Raw genomic sequence first — 20,729 nt, forward strand, 5'->3', positions numbered from 1 at the left:
TTTTGATAAAAACTTATATATTTTCCAAAAATTAAATATATTACATTTCATTAAAAAACGTATGATCATTTCATGTCAATATTCTATCTTATAGATTAAGTAATAATTTTTGTATTTTTTTTTAATAACAAAACATCAAAAGGAACTTTAAAAAGATAAAACAAAATTAAATAGTAATGTATATATTCCTTTTGAAGGCTTTGAAAAGTAATATACGAATATATTTTTCATAACTAAACAATATTTGTACTTAGTCCTTATTTTTTCAGAAAAATTATATATAATATAACTAAAATGTAAAAAAATAAAACAAACAAGGATTAAGCACATTAAAACAAAAATTCATATATATTCATACATATATTAATTATTTTATTTTTGTTTTAAGTAAAACTAGTCCATAATAAATTTTAGTACAATGTAAAACTTGCATTATAATATATTAAATAATCTCAAAAAAATTCTCAACAAAAACATTTATTTGCTATCACTTTTAATTACATTTGGGATAGCATTTGCCATTAGCCAAACCTATTAGGAACACAGAAAAGCTTCTGAATGTGAAATTGAATTTAATGTTAATTATTATTTATAATACTTTACATAAACAACAAAGATGATTACTAGATTAAACGTCTTTACATAGTAATTAATTTGGATAAAAATAATAATGACAGAAACAGAGAAATATATTTTCCAAAATGGTAGTAATGTAGATGATAATATCCTCTGTAGAGAGAAAATAAAAAAAAGTTGTTTTTAGTTTTAGTGGTATTATTCTATACTTTTAATTCAGTATTTTATTAAAATAGAACAGCTTTTTTAGTAACTGTTATTTTGCAATACTTTGGAATTTTGAATAATATTTAAAGAATAAAATTTTAACTAGCTAGTAATCATCTTAAACAGTTATTAATAATATCTTATTAATTCTTCTTGTCTTCCATATAAGTAAATAAAAATGAAATTAATTGTTGTTTGTTCAAGTTAAATATTAATGAAAAAGAAGACATTCAAAAAATTTCAATTTTGTTTTCCTTTTTTGTACAGAATACCAGTAAAAGTTATTACAAATAAGTGATATAATTAATAATTATTTAATTTTTTGTAAATATATATAATTATATAACATTGGTTTTATTATTAAAATAAAAAGAATATTAATTTTTTTTATAGTTCATGATTTACCATTAACTTTAGAAATATAGGATACATTATATAATCAAGAAAACATTTGTAATAATGCTCATATCCATATAAAATATTCATAATTTCTTTTTTCTCTTATCACAAACATCAGAAGTTACTTCTAGAATTGACACCACTTGCATAATTACAACAATGCAAAAAAAAATTTTTTTAAATATTAAACAAAAAATATATCATACAATGTAACTATCTAGCAATCCACATATACACCCACACAATATAAATACATGTTATTTTATAGATTTAGGTGCGTGTATTATTTGTGAATGTTTAGAGGTGTGTGCTTGTGTGTGTATGAAGCTAATGTGTTTTCCATGGAATAATTGTTGCACACATACAAACACACACATATACTAACAACACATGTCAAATAGGTTGTACCAAGCATTTAAATAACAGGAAATTCACTAATTACCTTTATATTTTAAATCCATTTAAAACCAGTTCAAAAGGTAAATAATTAAAACAAACAAATCAAAAATAGATAAGAATGAAAGACAACAAAACAATAATAAGATTATTGTTATCATAATATATAGAATTAACTATTTGTAAGGAAATAGTTGTCCTTTTAAATGTAAAAAATAAAATAAAAATAAGGAACATGAGTAATAAACATCACTATAAATTTTGTAGCAACATGTTTACAGTGTCATAATATTTTAGATAATATTACTTGTCAGTCTTATAAATCAGTCTTATTTCAGTTAATGGAAAGGAAAATAATTAGATTATAAAATCTTTTATACATTCTTTTATGTATAAATATCTAATATATATGCATATCCTACGTACATATACATATACACACATATACGTATTTATCTTTTCATTTCTTTATATTTCAAAATATATAATGCCCTTTGAGAACTAACTAAATTTCTTTATGGCACACAATCAGTCAAGTCATCATAAGTAAAGTGGCATTACTTTAGTTAAAAAAAAAAGTATATAAAATAGATCATATTTGTTTGTACTTAATTTAAAACCTGAGGAACAATTCATATAATTTATTTTATTAGTATCCAGTACCAATACTAATATAAAACCCACATTGAATGTGGAAAACCCAACTAAATTAAGTAGTTCTTAAAACATGCTCATCCTTTGGACAAATTTCAATATTCTAAAAGATTGTAAAAAATAACACTTTAATAATCATGTTTGTGACTAATTTTAAAATACTTGTATTCTATTGTTACCAAAATCAACTACAACAACTTTACCATCTGGTGTAACACAAATACCACTTGGACGATCCAGTTGTCCAAGTTCTTTACCCACAGATCCAAATTCTCCCAATATAATTCCACTTGAATCAAAAACTTGTATTCTATTATTTCTTGAATCTGCAACGATAATATTTCCAAAAGAGTCTACAGCAACTCCCTGTGGCCTTAAAAATTGCTTCTCACCACAGCCTTCATAACCTAAAAATCTAGCATTCCTGAAATTGTGGTCAAGTACTACAACTCTGTGGTTATTAAAATCAGTGATGATTATACAGTCTTTGGCACCAAAACAGACACCTCGAGGAGAATCAAAATGCTTAGCCATATTTATGCAATTTTCAAAGCCATACTTGGAAATGAAGGTACCATCATTCTCAAAGTATTGAATGCGGTGATTGCGAGTGTCTGAAACTAAAATTTTTCCTTGACTATTAACTGCTAAATCCCAGGGATAATTAAATTGACTATTCTTTGATCCTTTCTCTCCAAATGTGAAAAGGAATCTTCCTTCTTGTGTAAATACTTGAATTCGATGATTATCTTTGTCTGTAACTATAATTCGGCCATGATGATCAACAGCTACTCCAGCTGGCCGATCAAAATATCCAGGTTCTGAACCATGGGACCCAAATTTGTGCAAGAAACTTCCATCAGGTTTAAATATTTGTATACGATTATTACTTCTATCTGCAACAACAATGTTACCCTCAGCTGTGCAACAAACACCCCATGGTCGACATAACTGACCATCTAGTTCACCTTCACCTCCAATGATTAAAACTGGTTCTTTAATTTTTGAATAATTTCTACATCTATTTCCTACAAAGTTGTAACGTAATCTTGGAGGCTTAATCACTGGGTTTGGAGCCTGTTTGGGACTGTAGGTCTCTACAGGCCATGCTGAAAACCTGGAAACTTCATTAGATGGCTTTTCTTGAGTAGTGAATGATGGCATACTGTTAATAATATAAGCAAGATTGTCCAAAAAGGAAATATTCCTATTGGCTAAAAGAGGCTTACCACAGTTTCTTAACATCTCTTCACCTATAGCACCCGGAGTAAACCCAGTGGTAGTTACATCAGCCATTGATCTTATAGCATACATAAATGAGGTGTCTGGTGGGACTACACATATGTAATCATCAACATGTGGCATGTTAGCTCTTATTGATCGAAGTCTCTTTAACTCAGCTGAAATGCTATCTCGCATTTGAAGGAGATCTAATGGTGCTCCACCATCTAAGGCATCAGAAAGAGCTTTAGATGACTGAGTGAAGCAGGAAAAAAGAGTCCTAAACCCTTCAATTTGTTGCTGAATAGCCTTGTATTTCATAAGCCGAATTCTTTCTACTTTAGATAGTAGTTCACGTTCTCTTTCTTCAATTGCAGTTTGAAAATGCCTCATTATAATCCTGATTTCTTTTGCAACAGACTGACTTCTGAAGTTAACTGTCTCAAGCATTCTTTGAGATATATCTAGACACTCCTTCGCTGATTGAGCATTCATCTTGGCATCAGCTAGGAGTTTAAGGCTGGAGGTATGTGCACAATCAATTGCTTCTTGAATGTAAGCATAATTATGGCTTCTGTGTTCTGCTGAATTACATTCTTGACAAAAAACTAAACTACAAGTATCACAGTACATTTTCACAATATCTGTGAGATGTAAATCACATATCATGTTGCAGTTACCATTTAATAAGCTGGTCGGGCTACTATGGCTTGTTACATTTGATGAACTGGAATATGCTGAAGATGAAGGACTAAGACGAGGTTCATCAAGAGGAATAATGCAATGATCTTTAGTCAGTTTCACTCTAATATGAGCTCTAACACAATTATTGCAAAGAAATTCATTACAATCCTTACAGCGAGAGGTAGCTTTAGCAACTTCATCACAGTTGAGACATAGGTATGATGGGTCTGGCTTATCCTGTAAAAGGTCACTAAATATGTCCTCAGATTCAAGATTGCATAAACTGCTTAAACAGGATAACATTGTAGAAGGATCAGGATATGCAGTCTCCATATTCCTAGAACAAAGAATTAAAATAAGTTAAATAATCCAAATCTAATTTGTTTTATAATGTTAAAGTATTAATTCAATTCACTATACATTAAAAATTATTATTTTCACGTTGATGTGAATAAAAATAATCACCTCTGACAACACAATGAAAATTGCAAGTTAATGAATTTGCTATAATTAATTAAATTAATTGATATTTTTAAAGAATTATATATACTATACACATCTATATCAGATAGTTAGAATAAATGATCTAATTTAAGCATATCATTATGGGTGAGAATTTTGAATTTTTGAAATACCCGCTGCTGGAGCTTGTTTTCTATAATGGCACCTAAAGCATTTACCAAATGTTTAACCCATTGCCAATTGCTAAAAGTGGCCCCATTTCCAGATTAGATGAAACTTAGATTGACAAATACTACTAAACTACAGAAATATTTCTAAAAATAATCAAAAACCCTGGAATTTCTAAGAGGGGCTATCAAAACTCCAAACAATTTTTTAAAATTATGAAGATAGGACAACTTCACAGAGGGAGAATCGAGCCAACAGAAATGATTCTAAAGAAGAACTACACAGGGCATTAATGATCAAAAGTATTTGCTGATTCTGGCTAAATTCATTACTGGTATAAGGAAAACTTTTAGGATTAATAATTCTGTAAAGGATACTACAGACATCCTAGAGAACTATCAGCCAGTAATTCTGCAAACAAAGAGGTTTTTAACATTTATTAAAAAAAAAAGAATTATAGTTTTTGACGAAAAGGCACGTCTAGCAAAATGGTGAGGTCTAGCTCAAAAACGAAAAATTAGATAATTTAAATTAAGTACTTAGAGAAGGTGTAGGCCTGGGAAGTAACAGAGACAAAATAGAACACTCAGAAGTGCCACTTAATATGTATAATTAGTTTTGCACATTTTTAGGATTTTCTCAAAAAATGGCTTGAACGATTTTGATCAAACTCAATAAATCAATGAACAATTAAGTGGTGATTTGTCAGCAAGGTCTTATTCTCATTGGAATAGTATAGCAGGATTAAATGATTTATTTAAAAAAAAAAAACCTTTTAAGTACCTTTAATTTTTTTTTTTTTTTTTGTAAATAACCATTTTAAATTGTTAAAATTATGTTATTTACTGTTATTGTTAAAATGTTATCATTAATAAATAAGAGATAAATACAAAAATAATAAAGAATTTGATGATTAACTAGAGGAGGAAACTGGTTTTACCCGACCACTAAGACAAGACAAGAGAAAGACTAGGAAATCAGAAACAGCCGAGAGTACACGATCTCTCCAGATTCCATTGTATTAACATGTGTACACTTAGTAATCTTTTATCTAGATAATGAATTTTAAGCAGGAAAAAAGTTTATATTCGTCTTTCACCCCTAAAAAAAAACTACATGAATATGGATTTTCGTAGCAACAGATAAGTATAAAGTGTTCATTAAAATCATATATTTTTTTCAATAATTGAAATTATTCATTAAATTACTTAAATATGTCAAGATTATTATCGTCACATTTTAACTCGTTTATGACCAAAGAAGTCAAGGGCGCTTGAGAACTGTTTTATATCATATACTACGCCACTGTGGGAAGTTTTTTATTTTTTCATATTTGTGTTTTGGAAATGTTTTTCTTTAAAAATAATTCATAATTTACACACATATATTGAATGATGTGTCAATGGATTAATATTGCAGTTTTAACAATTTGTAGATGGTTTGATGAATGATTTAAAAAATAAAGACAATGAAGATCCACGATGTCACTTTTAATAAAGACCTGAAAGAATTGGTTTTGAGTAAAATCCTGAAGATCTCAAAATTGTAAATGACGGAAGATAACAAAAAACTTTACACAAATGATGAAGACTATAGGTAGTATTTATTACTGTTGGTCAAGAAATATGGTCCCGGACTCATACGAAATCGACTTTATTTCTAGATATAATGTAATATCTGACGTACTATTTTATTACTACTATTACTATTATCAATTATATTATTGTATTATAAACGCAGGCTTGAAAAAAGTATTTTTAAAGGCGTTTGAAAAAGTCGATTCTAACGAAAAAACTTAAGTATGCACAATTTGTGTTGAAACCAACAGTCCGTCCTGGAAAAAAAAAAACTTTTCAAACAAAAGTCTGAGGTTGTGGTCAATATTTCAAAAAATATATTTCTATAAATTTTCTAGATTTTTTTTTTTCAAATAGTATATACATTTTATTGCAAAATTGCAAATTTTAATATAAACCGTTTGATTTTTCCATTTTCATAAAAATAATTATTAATCTGTTATTTTGGGACAGGGGATCTAAATCTGAGCTAAGTTTTTAAGAAAAGTGACGTTTATTCCAAAAAAAATAATTATTTTGTAGAACGCGTATTTGTTTTGTTAGCAAGCTTGATACTTGAATATTTTGATGACCCAAAATATTGAAACGTGCATAGATTCTTATAAAAAAAGTTTCATTAAATTTAGGAAACTCGTGCGAGATTCTCTACTTAGAGGTCTAATTACTTATAGCTTCCATTTCTGGTCACCGTTTCGAAGATCTGCCAATCATTATGACCTTATTAATTTGTACCCGTTACATAGAAGATGCGTAAGTTTCTTGAACTTTTTTCAACCACAGAAAATTATAATTTTTTTCAGACAGTTTATAACGTAACTCATTGTCGCAATAGAGATAAATTTGTCAAAATTTTTATCCTCCTCTGTTTAACAACACATTAAAGACTTAATATTTTTTATTAGTTAGAAAAAATACGTCCATTTTCCAAATCCCACGTGAAAAACAACATTGAGGAAACTTTTGTTACTTCAATATAACAAATATAAATAATAAACAAGGTCTTAAAAATGGACAGAAGTCCAAAATATTGACCATAAATAGGTGTTATAGGTTAAAAGGGTCTTTCTTTGAACTTATCTCAAGTCATAAGTGAGGTCCAGATTTGTATGCACTTGCATATTTTGTTTGTGAACCTTTTTTGTAAGACAGTTCCAAAAATCTATATAAATCAGTATACCCAGATGCAATTAGCTAAGTTTTATTTTGCATATTTGATGATAAATGCATATCTAGACTATTTCAGTTGAATAAAAAAAAAATTTGAAATAATAAATCAAAATACACCGACGAAGGCGAAATTGCAGGAAACAATCGAAGGTTTATATTCTCCAATTAACCAGCTTAAAATTAAGGCCTAATAGAGTTCTTTATATTTGATAATTCCTGAGCTACAGTTATTCCAAACAATCTTTTTTACTTCAAACCGAGAAAAAATCACGCTGCTAATTCATTTTGGCAAATATAAAAAAACTTTAAATTTTGCCCTAAGTATATCTACGCCTAAAAGCCTTAGACATCGAACCTTCCTGAAGATATGACTTATTTTCAATGAATATTGGAAAATGTCAAAATCATGCAGCAATATTAATGATCTGCGCTATAGGAAAATCAATAACTTTGATTAATTATATTTCACCAGATAATGCGAATAATCACCAACTTGCTTGGAAAAAATATTGTTGGTATTTGAAAAAGTACATCTCGGAGAATACTGAATGTAGAAAGCTTAATTCGAGCTTCAAATTAGGGCTTAATTTGAAGCTCACACCATAAAGTGTTTTTTAAATACACCATAATGTCATAATGTAGTTTGTAATAAGCAGTTTCAACTAGGAATAGTAGTTAACATGAATTTTGCCAAAATATATTCAGAAAATGTTGTTCCTCGTTATCTGGATAGAAATATTGGTGTTTGGAAAACTATATCTGGGAAATTAATTATTAGAAAATTTACTATAATTTAAAAAGGATCATTTGAGAATATTAGCGTTTCTATTGAAAGAAATACACCTCTAGAGTTGTGACCTGAAATAGTTACAAAAGCTACTTTTTGAGAACATTTACTGTTTTTAGTCTAAAAATAAAATCTTTTCATTGTAAATGGTTTACAAGATATAATAAAAAAATTCACTTTATTATACTGACATTGTGTAACGCGTAAGTTTCCTTTCATAATTTAAGATAATATATACTTTCATACACATCTTTTCATATACTAATGTTTGTACAATTTAATTCTCTAGATTTCAATGTAACATATTTAAGCTACTTAAATTCTAAATATTTAGGGAGTTATTGGCTTAAAACCTAAGACGTTACGGCGGCCATTTCAAAAATGTAGTTAATTATCAGAGAGTGGTAACCATTTTTTTTTTTGGAAATTTTCGCGTAGTTTTACATTAGAATCTATTGTAAGACATTTGTTCACAATTACTACTAGGTTAACTTGCAATTTTACAGGATTAAATATAATTTTTAACTTTATATATAATCTTTACACTTTCTTGAAACATTGTTTAAATAAATAAATTTTATTCAATTTTAGCCTCAAAACAATTTTTAATTCTTTATGAGTCCGACGTTTCGGCCAATTCGGAATTAAGGACAATCTTAATACAATTTTATAACCACATCATTTAAAAAAAAAAACTTTATACAGGCTATTTTGCCCAGGTCATTAATTTCAGTTCACAAATTTCCCTAATTTGTCCATTTTTCACATTAAATTAAAAATTAAAACTTTTTATCACAGTCAACCTTCTCTATTATAATTTATCACGACTTTGATAATTTTTTACGTTGTGATCGTTATACTAGTACTAGTGAGAGCAGCCCCCAAAAATCCTTACCCTTTTTTGTCGGAAGGACTGCCCACCAAAGAGAAATGTATTTTAAAAGGGCAGAAAAAGGGAAGAAAAAATATATGGAGGTAGTAGACGACGGATGTTTTCACAACTGACAGTAGGACGTGTTGACCTACCCCAACCAACCCTCCCTTTGTCTGCAATCGATCTGCCTCCTCCTTCACCATTTGCTACCAGCATCTAACCATTACCAATGGGCAAGAAATCCAATTGATAATTCCCTCGTTTTGTAATTTTTACGGACTTTAAATAAGGACAAAAACGAAAGTACAAAAGATAAGTATTAAAATAAAGATAAATTTTATCTATGATAGATAAGGATGGACACATTGAGACTAGGAAACCATGACATTTATGTCACGTTGATATTAGAACATTTCTGAAAATGCAGAATTGTCTACAAAAGCTCTGTCCTTCTATTTATCTATTTATTACTGCTATAAATAGATTAATTAATTAAAATTCTTACAATTTTATAAAAATTGTATTTCTTGCATCTCGTTTTAAATTAACTCTTAACATTCTAATATAATGACATTCTATGATAAATATTAATAAAAAATAAAACTTAACTAATTATCTCATTTTTAATAAATATTACTATAATGATAAGATAAAAGGTTATAACATATCTGAAAATAGATCGATATATTATGTACCAATCTCGTATTTCTTATTGAAACAAAAAATATTACTCTGTGCACCACTGCCAAGAGTAATTAGTGATAAGGAACAGGTCATAGCTTGTCCAGTAAATGCGTAAAATCAGATACTAAGTTTTCCCAAGAGATAACAAGAAAAATTAAAAAGGATTTTGCAATAATTAAAAAGATTTTACTAAAATAATTCCGATTAAGCTGAATTAGTGAGTAGATTGTACTGCATTACTGACATACATTTTTATTATATAGTTGACAATCATTATTTGTGTTCATGACTTGTAAGCGACAATAACATGCATAAATAATTATCTTGAAGGGACAGGTGAGGGGAGAGGGGTACGGTTGTGGCACGCCTCAATATCGTGAACCCTTGGTTGTGGCACGCGTTAAAAAAAAAGGTTGTGTACCCCTGGTTGAATGCAATAGAACTTTTGACTCCCTGGAAGGAGGGCACGTGCTAATCCAAGTCGTCAATCGGATATAATGATCCCGCCAGTAAATCCATAAATTAAGGAAAAATACTATTACTGGATAAATTGTTATTTGTTGTTTCTAAAATCTTTAGGAGTTCTCCAATACTGTAGAGAAAAGGGGTGATTATTACTAAAAGCATAATATGATATATTGAGATATATCATTATCTCGTATATTATATAATATATAAGTAGCGCGTAATTTGTTACAGAACTGGTGTTATAATTTAATAAACAGAACAAATGTTTCAGGCAAAGATAACAATATATAAATAAATTATAAATGTTAGAATTGGCTGGAGACTAGAACTGAGACAACTACAAGCCTTCAGCAGATGTCACACTTCAGTGGTTATCGGGTCGCTGTTTTTGTTTGGAGCAGCCATTCTTGAAAAGGGTAGTTTTGGGGAGTGGCTAGGCTTAGAAAAAAACTTCAATATAGACAAGTGTTTGAAATGGGACTAGCACCCACTACCTGAAAGAACCCAACGCAGCCTCCACATCAATGATTGCCTCTACACTGATAATTTAGAATTTATGTTCATTGGAAGAAGATAGTTGACCGCATGAAGTAGATTGGAGAAAGACAGTCCGGGTGGTAATCAATAAAGGTTTCAAAATAGTAAAAAAAACAATTTGGGCGATCTGATGCTAACTGGGCATCAGAACATCACTCTTATCAGTCCTTATCAGTCCTGACGAAGCCCTGCAAAGTAGGACGAAACGTTGGTTAACAATAAATATTTTTTTGTTTCTATTTTGAAACCTTTATTGACCGCCACCCATACTATCTTCCTCCGATACAATTCATATGAATTAAATTCATTAAGCAAAATTTGAAAACGCTTTAACTTAACTAATGGAAGTCACGCTTCGTTCGCAAGAGATACAAAATTGTTGATCATATTAGCATTAATAACTCAAGTCTTCTTCTAGGCGAGTGAATAAATACAACCCCAATGCCAAGAACTTGAGGGTGTTTTCCTTGGAACAATGTATCAGCACTCAAGTGATCGGATGCATCAGCGGAGATGACTAGAAGAGGAAACATATGTCACCCCGCTCTTATCACAGTTTTCTTCTGATAAAGAGATATATATTTTTTTTAATATCGTATTGGAACATAACCGGCTCACATTATTTTAAGCAAGGCTTAAAAACACAATGCCGAAATATAAGAACAATAATATATTTATGAGCATTTATAAACATTTGCTATAATTTGGAAGGGAACTATATAATTTATATTATTTATCATATGAAACAACCAAACCATAGAATTGTAGTGTCAAAAATGTTACGAACCTTAAAAGTATGAGATATATCTTAAAAATTAATAAATATTTATAAAAATATAAATTTTTAAACTTACATAGTGACCACCCTCTGGTGCTGTGCTGTCTCGATCTCAACCTTCCTTAATCAAGGCGCATAAATATGTCTTCTTCTCAGAAGAGTATCCTGTCTACCTTAAAAATAATAAATGAAAATAATTTTAACATACATATCTTTGCGACTGGAACTCAATAATTATTAGAAACATATGCTCATTAAATAAAACAAAGAAATTTTAATTTGAAGAAAAATTAAATAAAAACTCCTGTTTACTGTAAAGTTATGTTCATAACTGCCAAATCTATTTTATAGGGTTGAAAGTACTTGAGCTTCGAAATACTCACTTCAGGAATAAAATTTACAATATCAAAAACCTTGTAGATAAAGATTTATATGAATGATATTCAATAAGTAGAAACAGTACCAGTAGAAAATTAAAACAAGAAAGTTGGGAATAAGCTGTTCAAAGTTATGAGTGTTATTTAAATATTTTAAGGAGGAAAGTTATAGTACCTAGATCATTCGGTCTATCATGCACCTAAAAAAAGGTCTAGACTAGAACTTAATGACTGATTCTCCCTGAACATTATGAATGTTTTTTCCTGTCAACGGCTTATATTGATGTTCTGCTAAGTCGGATTATGTATGTTGGTACTACTTTATTATGAAGTCCATTAGGAACTTATGACATATTTTAATTGTATAGTAGGTGAAAAAAAAAAAGATTCACGGGATATTTTACATAAAATGCTAACATATCTTCAAACTTATTTTCTCTTGTTTTAGTCGAAGCCCAAATAAAAGGGAAGTGAAGCATAGAGTTGACTCTAAGGATTATGGCCACTTGGATGAGCACGGGGACCCCCAGAAGATCTATACTTCACCGCCTTGAAGAGCAAGCCAACATGGCTCCTCGACTTCTGTAATGTAATACATTTGAATTATTTTTTGTGGAATATATTTTTTTATTACAATAATATCGGGACACAAACAAAGATATCTTGGAAGAAGCATGTGTAAGTTGATTGTTTTTTGTATCGCTTACTAATTCTGCTTATACAAAATCGAAGTAATTACCAGGATTAAACTTACTTATTTCAATAAACATCCGAAAAATAAACTGGGATTTATTCTACAGTCAAAAATATAAATAAATTAGTGATATATTACAATTTTAGGTGGATTATTAATATTAATAATTATTGGCTGTGACGCTTCACTAATGAAGTTATTGAAATAAATGTGATAGTTATGTTGATGAAATGGTACTGGCCTAAAATTATTAAATGAATTATATTAAAATAAACCTGGGATATATGTTGAGATAATCGAATTGGTGACCACTTCCATGCAGTTTGTTTAGGATCTAGATATGTAAATATCTAATAATAATATGTAATATCTAAATTTAAAAAATATATATCTTTAGTGCAGCAGGCGGCTAAAGAAAAACATTCACAAATAAAGCGAAATTTATAAAAATAAATATATGTATAAATAGTTGACCGTAAAAATTGATATATAGGAAGATGGTCAGGGTTGCGGTCACAAGTGAAACGAAAATAGTTTACAACTATTTTATTTTCCAACGTTTCGCCCCACTTTGTAGGGCTTCATCAGGGCTAAAAAGATACAAAATGAAACTATGTTAAGATAAAATGATAGAATTAGAAATAAAAAGATACAATGAAAAGAATAAAAAACAAGTAACAAAGGCAAGAGCAATAGTTTCATACAAAAATACGTAAAATATAAAGCTAAAAAAATGTACATGAGATGTATATAAAAACAACAAACAAAAAAACAATACATATACAAAGATAAAATAGTTGGAAAATAAAATAGTTGTAAACTATTTTCGTTTCACTTGTGACCGCAACCCTGACCATCTTCCTATATATAAAAATAAATACTTTCTCCTATTGGCCGATTGATTTATTTACACTGCATTTCTCATAAGGAATTTTTATATACTTTAAGATGGTACAATTGGAACTTAATTACCTTGAACAACGTTTAAGTTACCGCTTCCTGTACAACAAGAAACGATACTAGGTTAAAAAAAAATACCCAACTTAAATTTCCTGCTTTTCTATGTGGACTCGGACTACATGATCTATTCGTTTATACCTATTTTTGTTCTAAAACCATCTCTTTACCTACGCTTTTCATCTAAATTAATAAACAATAAAATATTCCTGAAGAGGTCAAGTCTTTGGCCCGGAAACTACAATGCCAGTAAAATTTATTCAAACAGATGGCATCTTTAACGAATATCCGGAAAGGATGCAGTCTACTAGTACGTTATAAAATTAATATTCATTAGTTCATAGTTATGTATCATTTTCAAAACTAACTTAAGCAATGCCTCCTGGTTTTTTGTTCTATAACATTTGATTAGTTTTATTTTCTTCAATATTGAATAATATTAATTATTTTAAAGACGTGAAATATTAGCCTAGTATATTTTTATAGAATTGGTCTGAAACTCGACCTTAAATTTTTACATTTGATTTTATTTATACATAAAATATCTTTCATTTGCACCGTTAAAAATCATCAGCTATATTATGTATAGATTGATAAATACATTTATTAAATATTGTTAAAATAAAAATGAATATAAATTAGTCTTGGTTACTCGCAGTTAGCTACGAATCATTTATGAGGTCTAAGTAGTTAATTACTTTTCCCATGAACACTTTCCAAATTCACCTCCTTAAAAAAAATTTTTATTGGATAAAAATAGTTCAAAATCTCACGGGAAGCAAGCACAAGGCTAACTCGATCATAGTTCGCGATGCAAACACATTGTAGTCCAGTAAGTATCTGAGAAATCATATTTTTATCTATAAAATAATTATAATTATGGCGAAATATTAACTAAAAAATGTAAAATACTGTACTTTGTTACCAGCGTAGGTGCGAACAGAGATAGAATCTTAAATTTTATATAAATTTTTAATCATTACATTTTTTCCCAAGAACCGATGAGATCTGTTTCCGAACAGTGAACCACAAACTTAAATACATGTGTAAACTTTTGCATACAAACCTAATTATTGTTGAAATATTATTAATGAGCTTTTTGAATAGAAAAATATTGAAAATATATGTTGAAATATGACTATTTTCAGGACACCCATAAGCTGTATCAGGTTTTGAAGTTATATAATACAGTGGATAACCTCTCATTTAATGTTTCATGTGTTTTATTTTAATAAATAATATTAATTTATGGAATAAGGTTTTAATAAAAAACGAAACATTTTAATGCCCATACATAATTTTTTTTTTTTGTTTTTCTGAATTTAAAGGAACATTAATACCAACTTTGAAGTAAATTGAACGTGATTGATCAACAGACAGGCAGATGTTCGTTTACATGTGACAGAATATTTTTGCTAAATCTGCTAGGTAGTTGTTACCAACACTGGCGGCAGAGAAGTGGCCCTCCCCCCAGGCCTCGTGAAGATAACTAACAGAGATGTTGACAGGATTTCCGGGACCCTTTGTCAATTTTGGGGCCTAATGCAATTAGATCAACATACAACTACTTCCCAACGTATACATTGTTCTTAGTTAATAACTAGGGCGTTTTTACATGATAGAATTTATTGGAGTTATATTATTCAATATAATAAATATTCCGTTCAGTAGCAGCTTTTATCCCTCCCCTCTCTGTGGCCATGATAAATAGCGGTTCGGAGCTAAAAATGTTTATATATATTAAACGAAGATATTATCGATCTATGCAAGGAGTCCATAAGCGATGACAATCCGTGTCGACCTTTAAAATGATTCCAAGTATACAGAGTAATGAGTGACAAACCTATAAACGTAATGAGATATCTTTGAAAACATAGGATAACATTCAGTACGAATACAGGAAAATGTTTGGATCCGGTTAGACAAAGTCTAGCAACAATATCAAATTTAAATTTGTTTATACAAGAAGAGATAAGTTGACAATTATATGCAGCAGTGAAAATAGATAAGAAAAGGAACTTATGTTGAGATAAGTTACAGAAACATGATGATAAAAGACTAATATTAGAAAATTGATAACATGAATTCATAATGTTGGAGAGTTTTAGGATTTAGGTTGACCACCAACGAAGATATTTTAAACTAATATTCGAACTTAATAATCGATTTTATATTTAAAAAATATTTTCTAGACCTTGAACTAAATTACTTCAAAAATAATTATAAAACAATTACTAACAATATATTTTATGAAATAGGCATTTCCGTAAAAAAAAAAAAAAGCAATTTTAGGAATAACAGGGATTTTGTTAATAAGATGGAAATTTTTCTATTTAAGATGAATTGATGTAAACAATTAAACAAACCTTAATATCAAAATATACTAAAATATTTATATGTATAACCTACTTAGCGAAAATTTAGATTTATTTTCTCTCCTCATGTACATAAAAAAAAAAACGGATATTAAGAAATCTTTCTAAACGTTTTAGGCGAGTAAGTTTGATGTTAAAGCCCAAAAATCCAGATTGATTTTTGGAGTTCAGAATCTGGCAACGCTGACATATCCTTCTTCACAGACAAACCTCTGTTAATTAAATTTATATAGGTAGTATATTTTTTAAACATTGTTTTAAAGATTTTACTTTTAATATACCGAATTCAGTAATTTTATCAAAATTTAGAAATTATTAAAATATAATGTTAAAAAATAAAGAGTAATTGAGATAAATAGTTTTTATAATAATAGAAAAAATTGTTATCTATACATCATAGCTGATTTTTTTTAAATTCGTCCTAAATGCGTATAACAAAATAATAGAAGGTATTTTTTAAATTATATATCATGATGGTCTAGGATAATCTAAAACTGAGAATCTTAATTGGACATTATTCTAATAAAAAATCTTACAATGAAGATCATTGGTTTTCAAAATGTTTATTTAATTTAAAATTGAAAAAACAATTATGTCTTATTATTGGGCACTTCTTAAGAATTTTTCGATTGAGAAATTTTTCTCATAAAGATAATGTTTTATTATGTAATTAAATACTGTGTATATTAAAACTTTATTTTCTTTATTTGTTGTTTATGTGTATAACAAATGAAATATTTATTCGAAAATGGTAATTTAAAACTTAAATATAATTTTTTACACTTGAATACATTTTTAATTCGGGAATAAACTTGTATTTGAGAGTTAATGCTTTTTCGAGAACGTATTTTTATTATTAATAAATGATTTTTAAAAACATCGACATTTGTGAATGAGGAACATATTAAGACATTATGGTGTTATTTTCAAAAATAAGAATAGCGAATAAAATAATCATGTAACAGTAGTGATGTATTGTTATTTCCTTATTCTTACTTAAATATACAATATTATTTTTATCAATTTACCCACTTATTAAAAACAAACTAATAAATTTTTATTTTTGAGCAATATTTGATCTTATATAAACTTTTTATTCTTAAATAATCTTTATTTCAAAAATAAAAATTCTCGAAAATGCTCATTCATAGTTTTTCGAAAATAACAGTTAACAAAATAAAACTTTAAGCATAGTATTATAATAGTCAATAAAAGAGTTTTTCGCTGCTATAAATTAACGAATAATTTTTTTAAAAATTTTAAATCCTCGGAATCACAAATCCTTCTATGTTTATTGGTTGAGGAATCTACAAACCGACAGTGAACGTCTATACAAAAATATTATCTCCAATCCTTGTATTATACATTTAAGCGAATGCTTTTGAATTCATATAAAGTGAATCCTTAAAAGATGAGGCGTATGATGATGACATGGTATTGTCTAGATTGGTTAATATCATCGAGCTGGAAAACAGATCATTTTTGACCTTATTTATTACAAATAATAAATTATATTATTTGACCTTATTTATTACAAATAATAAATTATATTATTTGACCTTATTTATTACAACTGATAAACAACATGGGACAAAGTCTGATAAAAGATTAATACAAGTCCACAATTCAAGTATCGAACTTTGTACTTAAAATCAATCCACACCATAAATCTTTGCTTATTTACTAAAATTAAATTGTTAATAAAAAATGAAAAAATACTTAAAATGTGCAGTAAATTTTTTTTTTTATTCAAAATTACTATTACAGTTGAAGGTGAAAAACATAATTATTGTGCTTATAAAGTAAGTATACTTATTAATCATAAAACAAAAAAAAAATCTTTATAAGTAAAATAAATCAATTTACGTAATAATAATAATAATAGAAAATCCGAATGCAGGGGTTAGGAACACTGGGCTTCAAGGCCCATTTAAACGTGGTAGATATCTGTCATGATAATATTATCACAAAAGTGATAGTGTTTGTCTAGCTGCTGGTCCAACTTGATGACAGAATTATAAGACTAATGATTTAAATACAACTAAGTTATAAGATAAATAAAAGGCTCAAGTTATGAGGTTAAAAGATGCGGTAGTCTTCTTTAAAGGCGTCTACAAATGGAAGTTAGTTGTCAGGCATGCGCAGTATCTGAAAAGTTAACTCAGGCAAATCCTGATAGTAAGTACTTGCCACGACAGCAAATATAGTTTAAAAGATAATTTTTATATTATAAATAAAATGAAAAATAGATAAACATATAGATGCATTTTGTCGGAGAAATGAAATATAGAGAAATACATTAATTTTTTTTTCTTTAAAAAAAAATTTTTTTTATTTATTTATTAACAAAATGCAGTAAACGGCGGAAAAATAATAATTCTTACTAATATAAACGACCTATTTTGGATAAATTCTTATAAGTATCCTTAAACAGACTTCTTTACCAGTAAGGATTTTATGGAACATTTTGAAGTATTGTAGACCCGGTAAACATTAAACAAACATAATGAATTTTCAGACTAATTCACACTAAACATGGGGGTTAAGCGAGCTATTTTGTCTGTCGGTCAAAAGTCAAAAATTGAAATCTTATTTTGGTATTAATGTTTTTTAAATTACAAAACGACATGATTAATATTTGTTTCTTCAGAAACAAAAAAAAAATTGAAACATTTTTTTTTACTATTAATCATTTATTCAGGCTTCTAAGCAAGTAAGATATGGACGCCATCATCCACAAAAATTGAGGAAGTGAAGGAAGCAACTTGCCTCCTAAATATTTAATATACCTTCAAAGCTAATATGTTTTTGGATGCAGATTGATAGATCATGTCCTAATATAAACCTTTAAATATTATTAAACATTCGAACATTGATAATGAAGATCATCAATAAATGTAAAATTTATAATATTAATTTTGAATAGCATAAAAATAATTAATTCATGTGTTATACACACTTTTACTTATTCCTTACTTTGTTAAATCATGCAAAAATCCAATGAAGTTTTAAAAACCTATAATTATTTCAAAAATTACATTCTAGAAAATAAAATTACATACAAAAAGTTTATTTGATAATTAATAATAAGAAAAAAGAAAAAAATTGAAGCAGTTGTTGATCCTGTAAATAATAGTTCTACCAGCAATATTAAAATTACAATTTATGAACAAGTACTTTAATTCTGATATATAATACTATTTTAAAAATCCCATATTATATATCTAAATACAAATATAACCTTTACGCCAATCAAAGTGTATGTTGACTGATAATCTACTAATGCACTTTGTACAGGCTGATAACTGGGATTAACGCTGACATGTATAAGTTTGACACATGAAGTAACAAGTCTGAAGTCTATTCTAGTCATATAATTAAGTTTTATGATTTTTTGGGAAATTTTCAATATAAATAATTGAACATTTGCCGTGCAGTGTTAGTTTCTTGTACACTGAAAAATAAAAATATGCTACTATATGTAATGTATCTATATATTTATATATGGTTGTATGTATATACAAGAAACAACAGAGCATCCGGAAAATTTAATAATAAAAATGACTTAATAACATAAATATATCTATCATGTAATTATTTAACATTTAAGGACAATTACCAAAAAGACAAATATATAAATAATTTAAAATCAAAAGTTGCTATGTAATCTGCAGCTTAGTTAGTATTAAAGAATTGAAAGCTTAAATTTTTCAGTCTTGCACTTCATTGAAGCGAGCTGTCAAGCATTCGGGAGAATGAATGAGCAGTCGAGACAATTATTGATCCCTAACCTACCCCATGAAGGAGTAGAAGAGAGAGAGGAAGAAAGAGGGGGTAAAGAGGGGTTCAACTTACCACTGGAAGGGAGGCTAACGTTTACGGGCCCACAGCTGCTTGTAGACTGGCCTCGATGGAAACACCAGCGTTCCGTACATCCCTTTCCCCCCTCCACTATCTCCTCCCCCCCCCCACTCCCGACCTTTCCTTTACCTGCCATGTACCCTGCTTCGTCCCTAACCTTATCAACGCATCCCAAAACCCAGTGAGGGCTGAAAATATTTTTCTTTCAATATGTATTTAAAACTTCATCATTTTAGTTGTTTAAAAATTAGCAAATAACAAAAAAAAAATATATTAAAATTCCACCACTATTAATAGATTTTAAAAATACAAAATTATTTAAAGAAATCTAATAACTTTAAATGACTAAACTTAAAGTTGCTTTGTTCTCCACCGAATATGATCCCTAAATATATGTAAATATATTCAATCCATTTCAAGGCATAATTGAATTGAAAGTTCGTTTTCGAAAAGGAGCCCTCACCTTGTAGCATTTTTTTTTTTTCCTGACCTCCTATTTATTTATTTTGAATCAATTACAATTATGGTGACTATGAATGATGAGTGTTAAGAAGTTGAAAAATTGAGTTTTATCCTTCATAATAGGAATATAAAATAATTTAATACTCCGTCCTCATACCTCTTCAGTTGTGGACAAAGGTATAGGTTTTTGATAAGAGTGGTTTTATTTTATTATATTAATACTATTTTTTTTGTTTTTGTTTTTTTAAACTTATTTATCCATTCAAGTGTTTCCTGTAACCGGTTTTTTTTATTATATTTTCCTTTTAATCTATGTGTTAATCTTATTCTCGTAAATTGTATCTATTTGTTTGTTTTTGGTAAA

At 28.4% G+C, this 20,729-nt stretch overlaps 1 protein-coding gene across 2 annotated transcripts; it reads right to left on the minus strand.

Moving 5' to 3' along the window:
• LOC106679682 (E3 ubiquitin-protein ligase TRIM71) lies at window positions 1-19,980 on the minus strand. 2 transcript variants are annotated; one of them, XM_014418977.3, is made up of 3 exons: window positions 19,898-19,980; window positions 11,716-11,812; window positions 1-4,474 (listed from the first exon to the last, which is right to left on the minus strand). In XM_014418977.3, coding segments are annotated over exons 2-3 (2,091 nt in total). In that variant the 5' UTR covers window positions 11,718-11,812; window positions 19,898-19,980; the 3' UTR covers window positions 1-2,385. The 2 variants fall into 2 exon arrangements, with proteins under 2 accessions (XP_014274463.1, XP_014274464.1); XM_014418978.3 differs by having other exon boundaries at window positions 11,716-11,808; window positions 19,898-19,959.
• Between the last annotated feature and the right edge of the window lie 749 nt (window positions 19,981-20,729).

The sequence above is a fragment of the Halyomorpha halys genome, unplaced genomic scaffold (genome assembly GCF_000696795.3).
Source record: "Halyomorpha halys isolate HHAL.00 unplaced genomic scaffold, Hhal_1.1 Scaffold214.1, whole genome shotgun sequence".
NCBI classification, from domain to species: domain Eukaryota; kingdom Metazoa; phylum Arthropoda; class Insecta; order Hemiptera; family Pentatomidae; genus Halyomorpha; species Halyomorpha halys.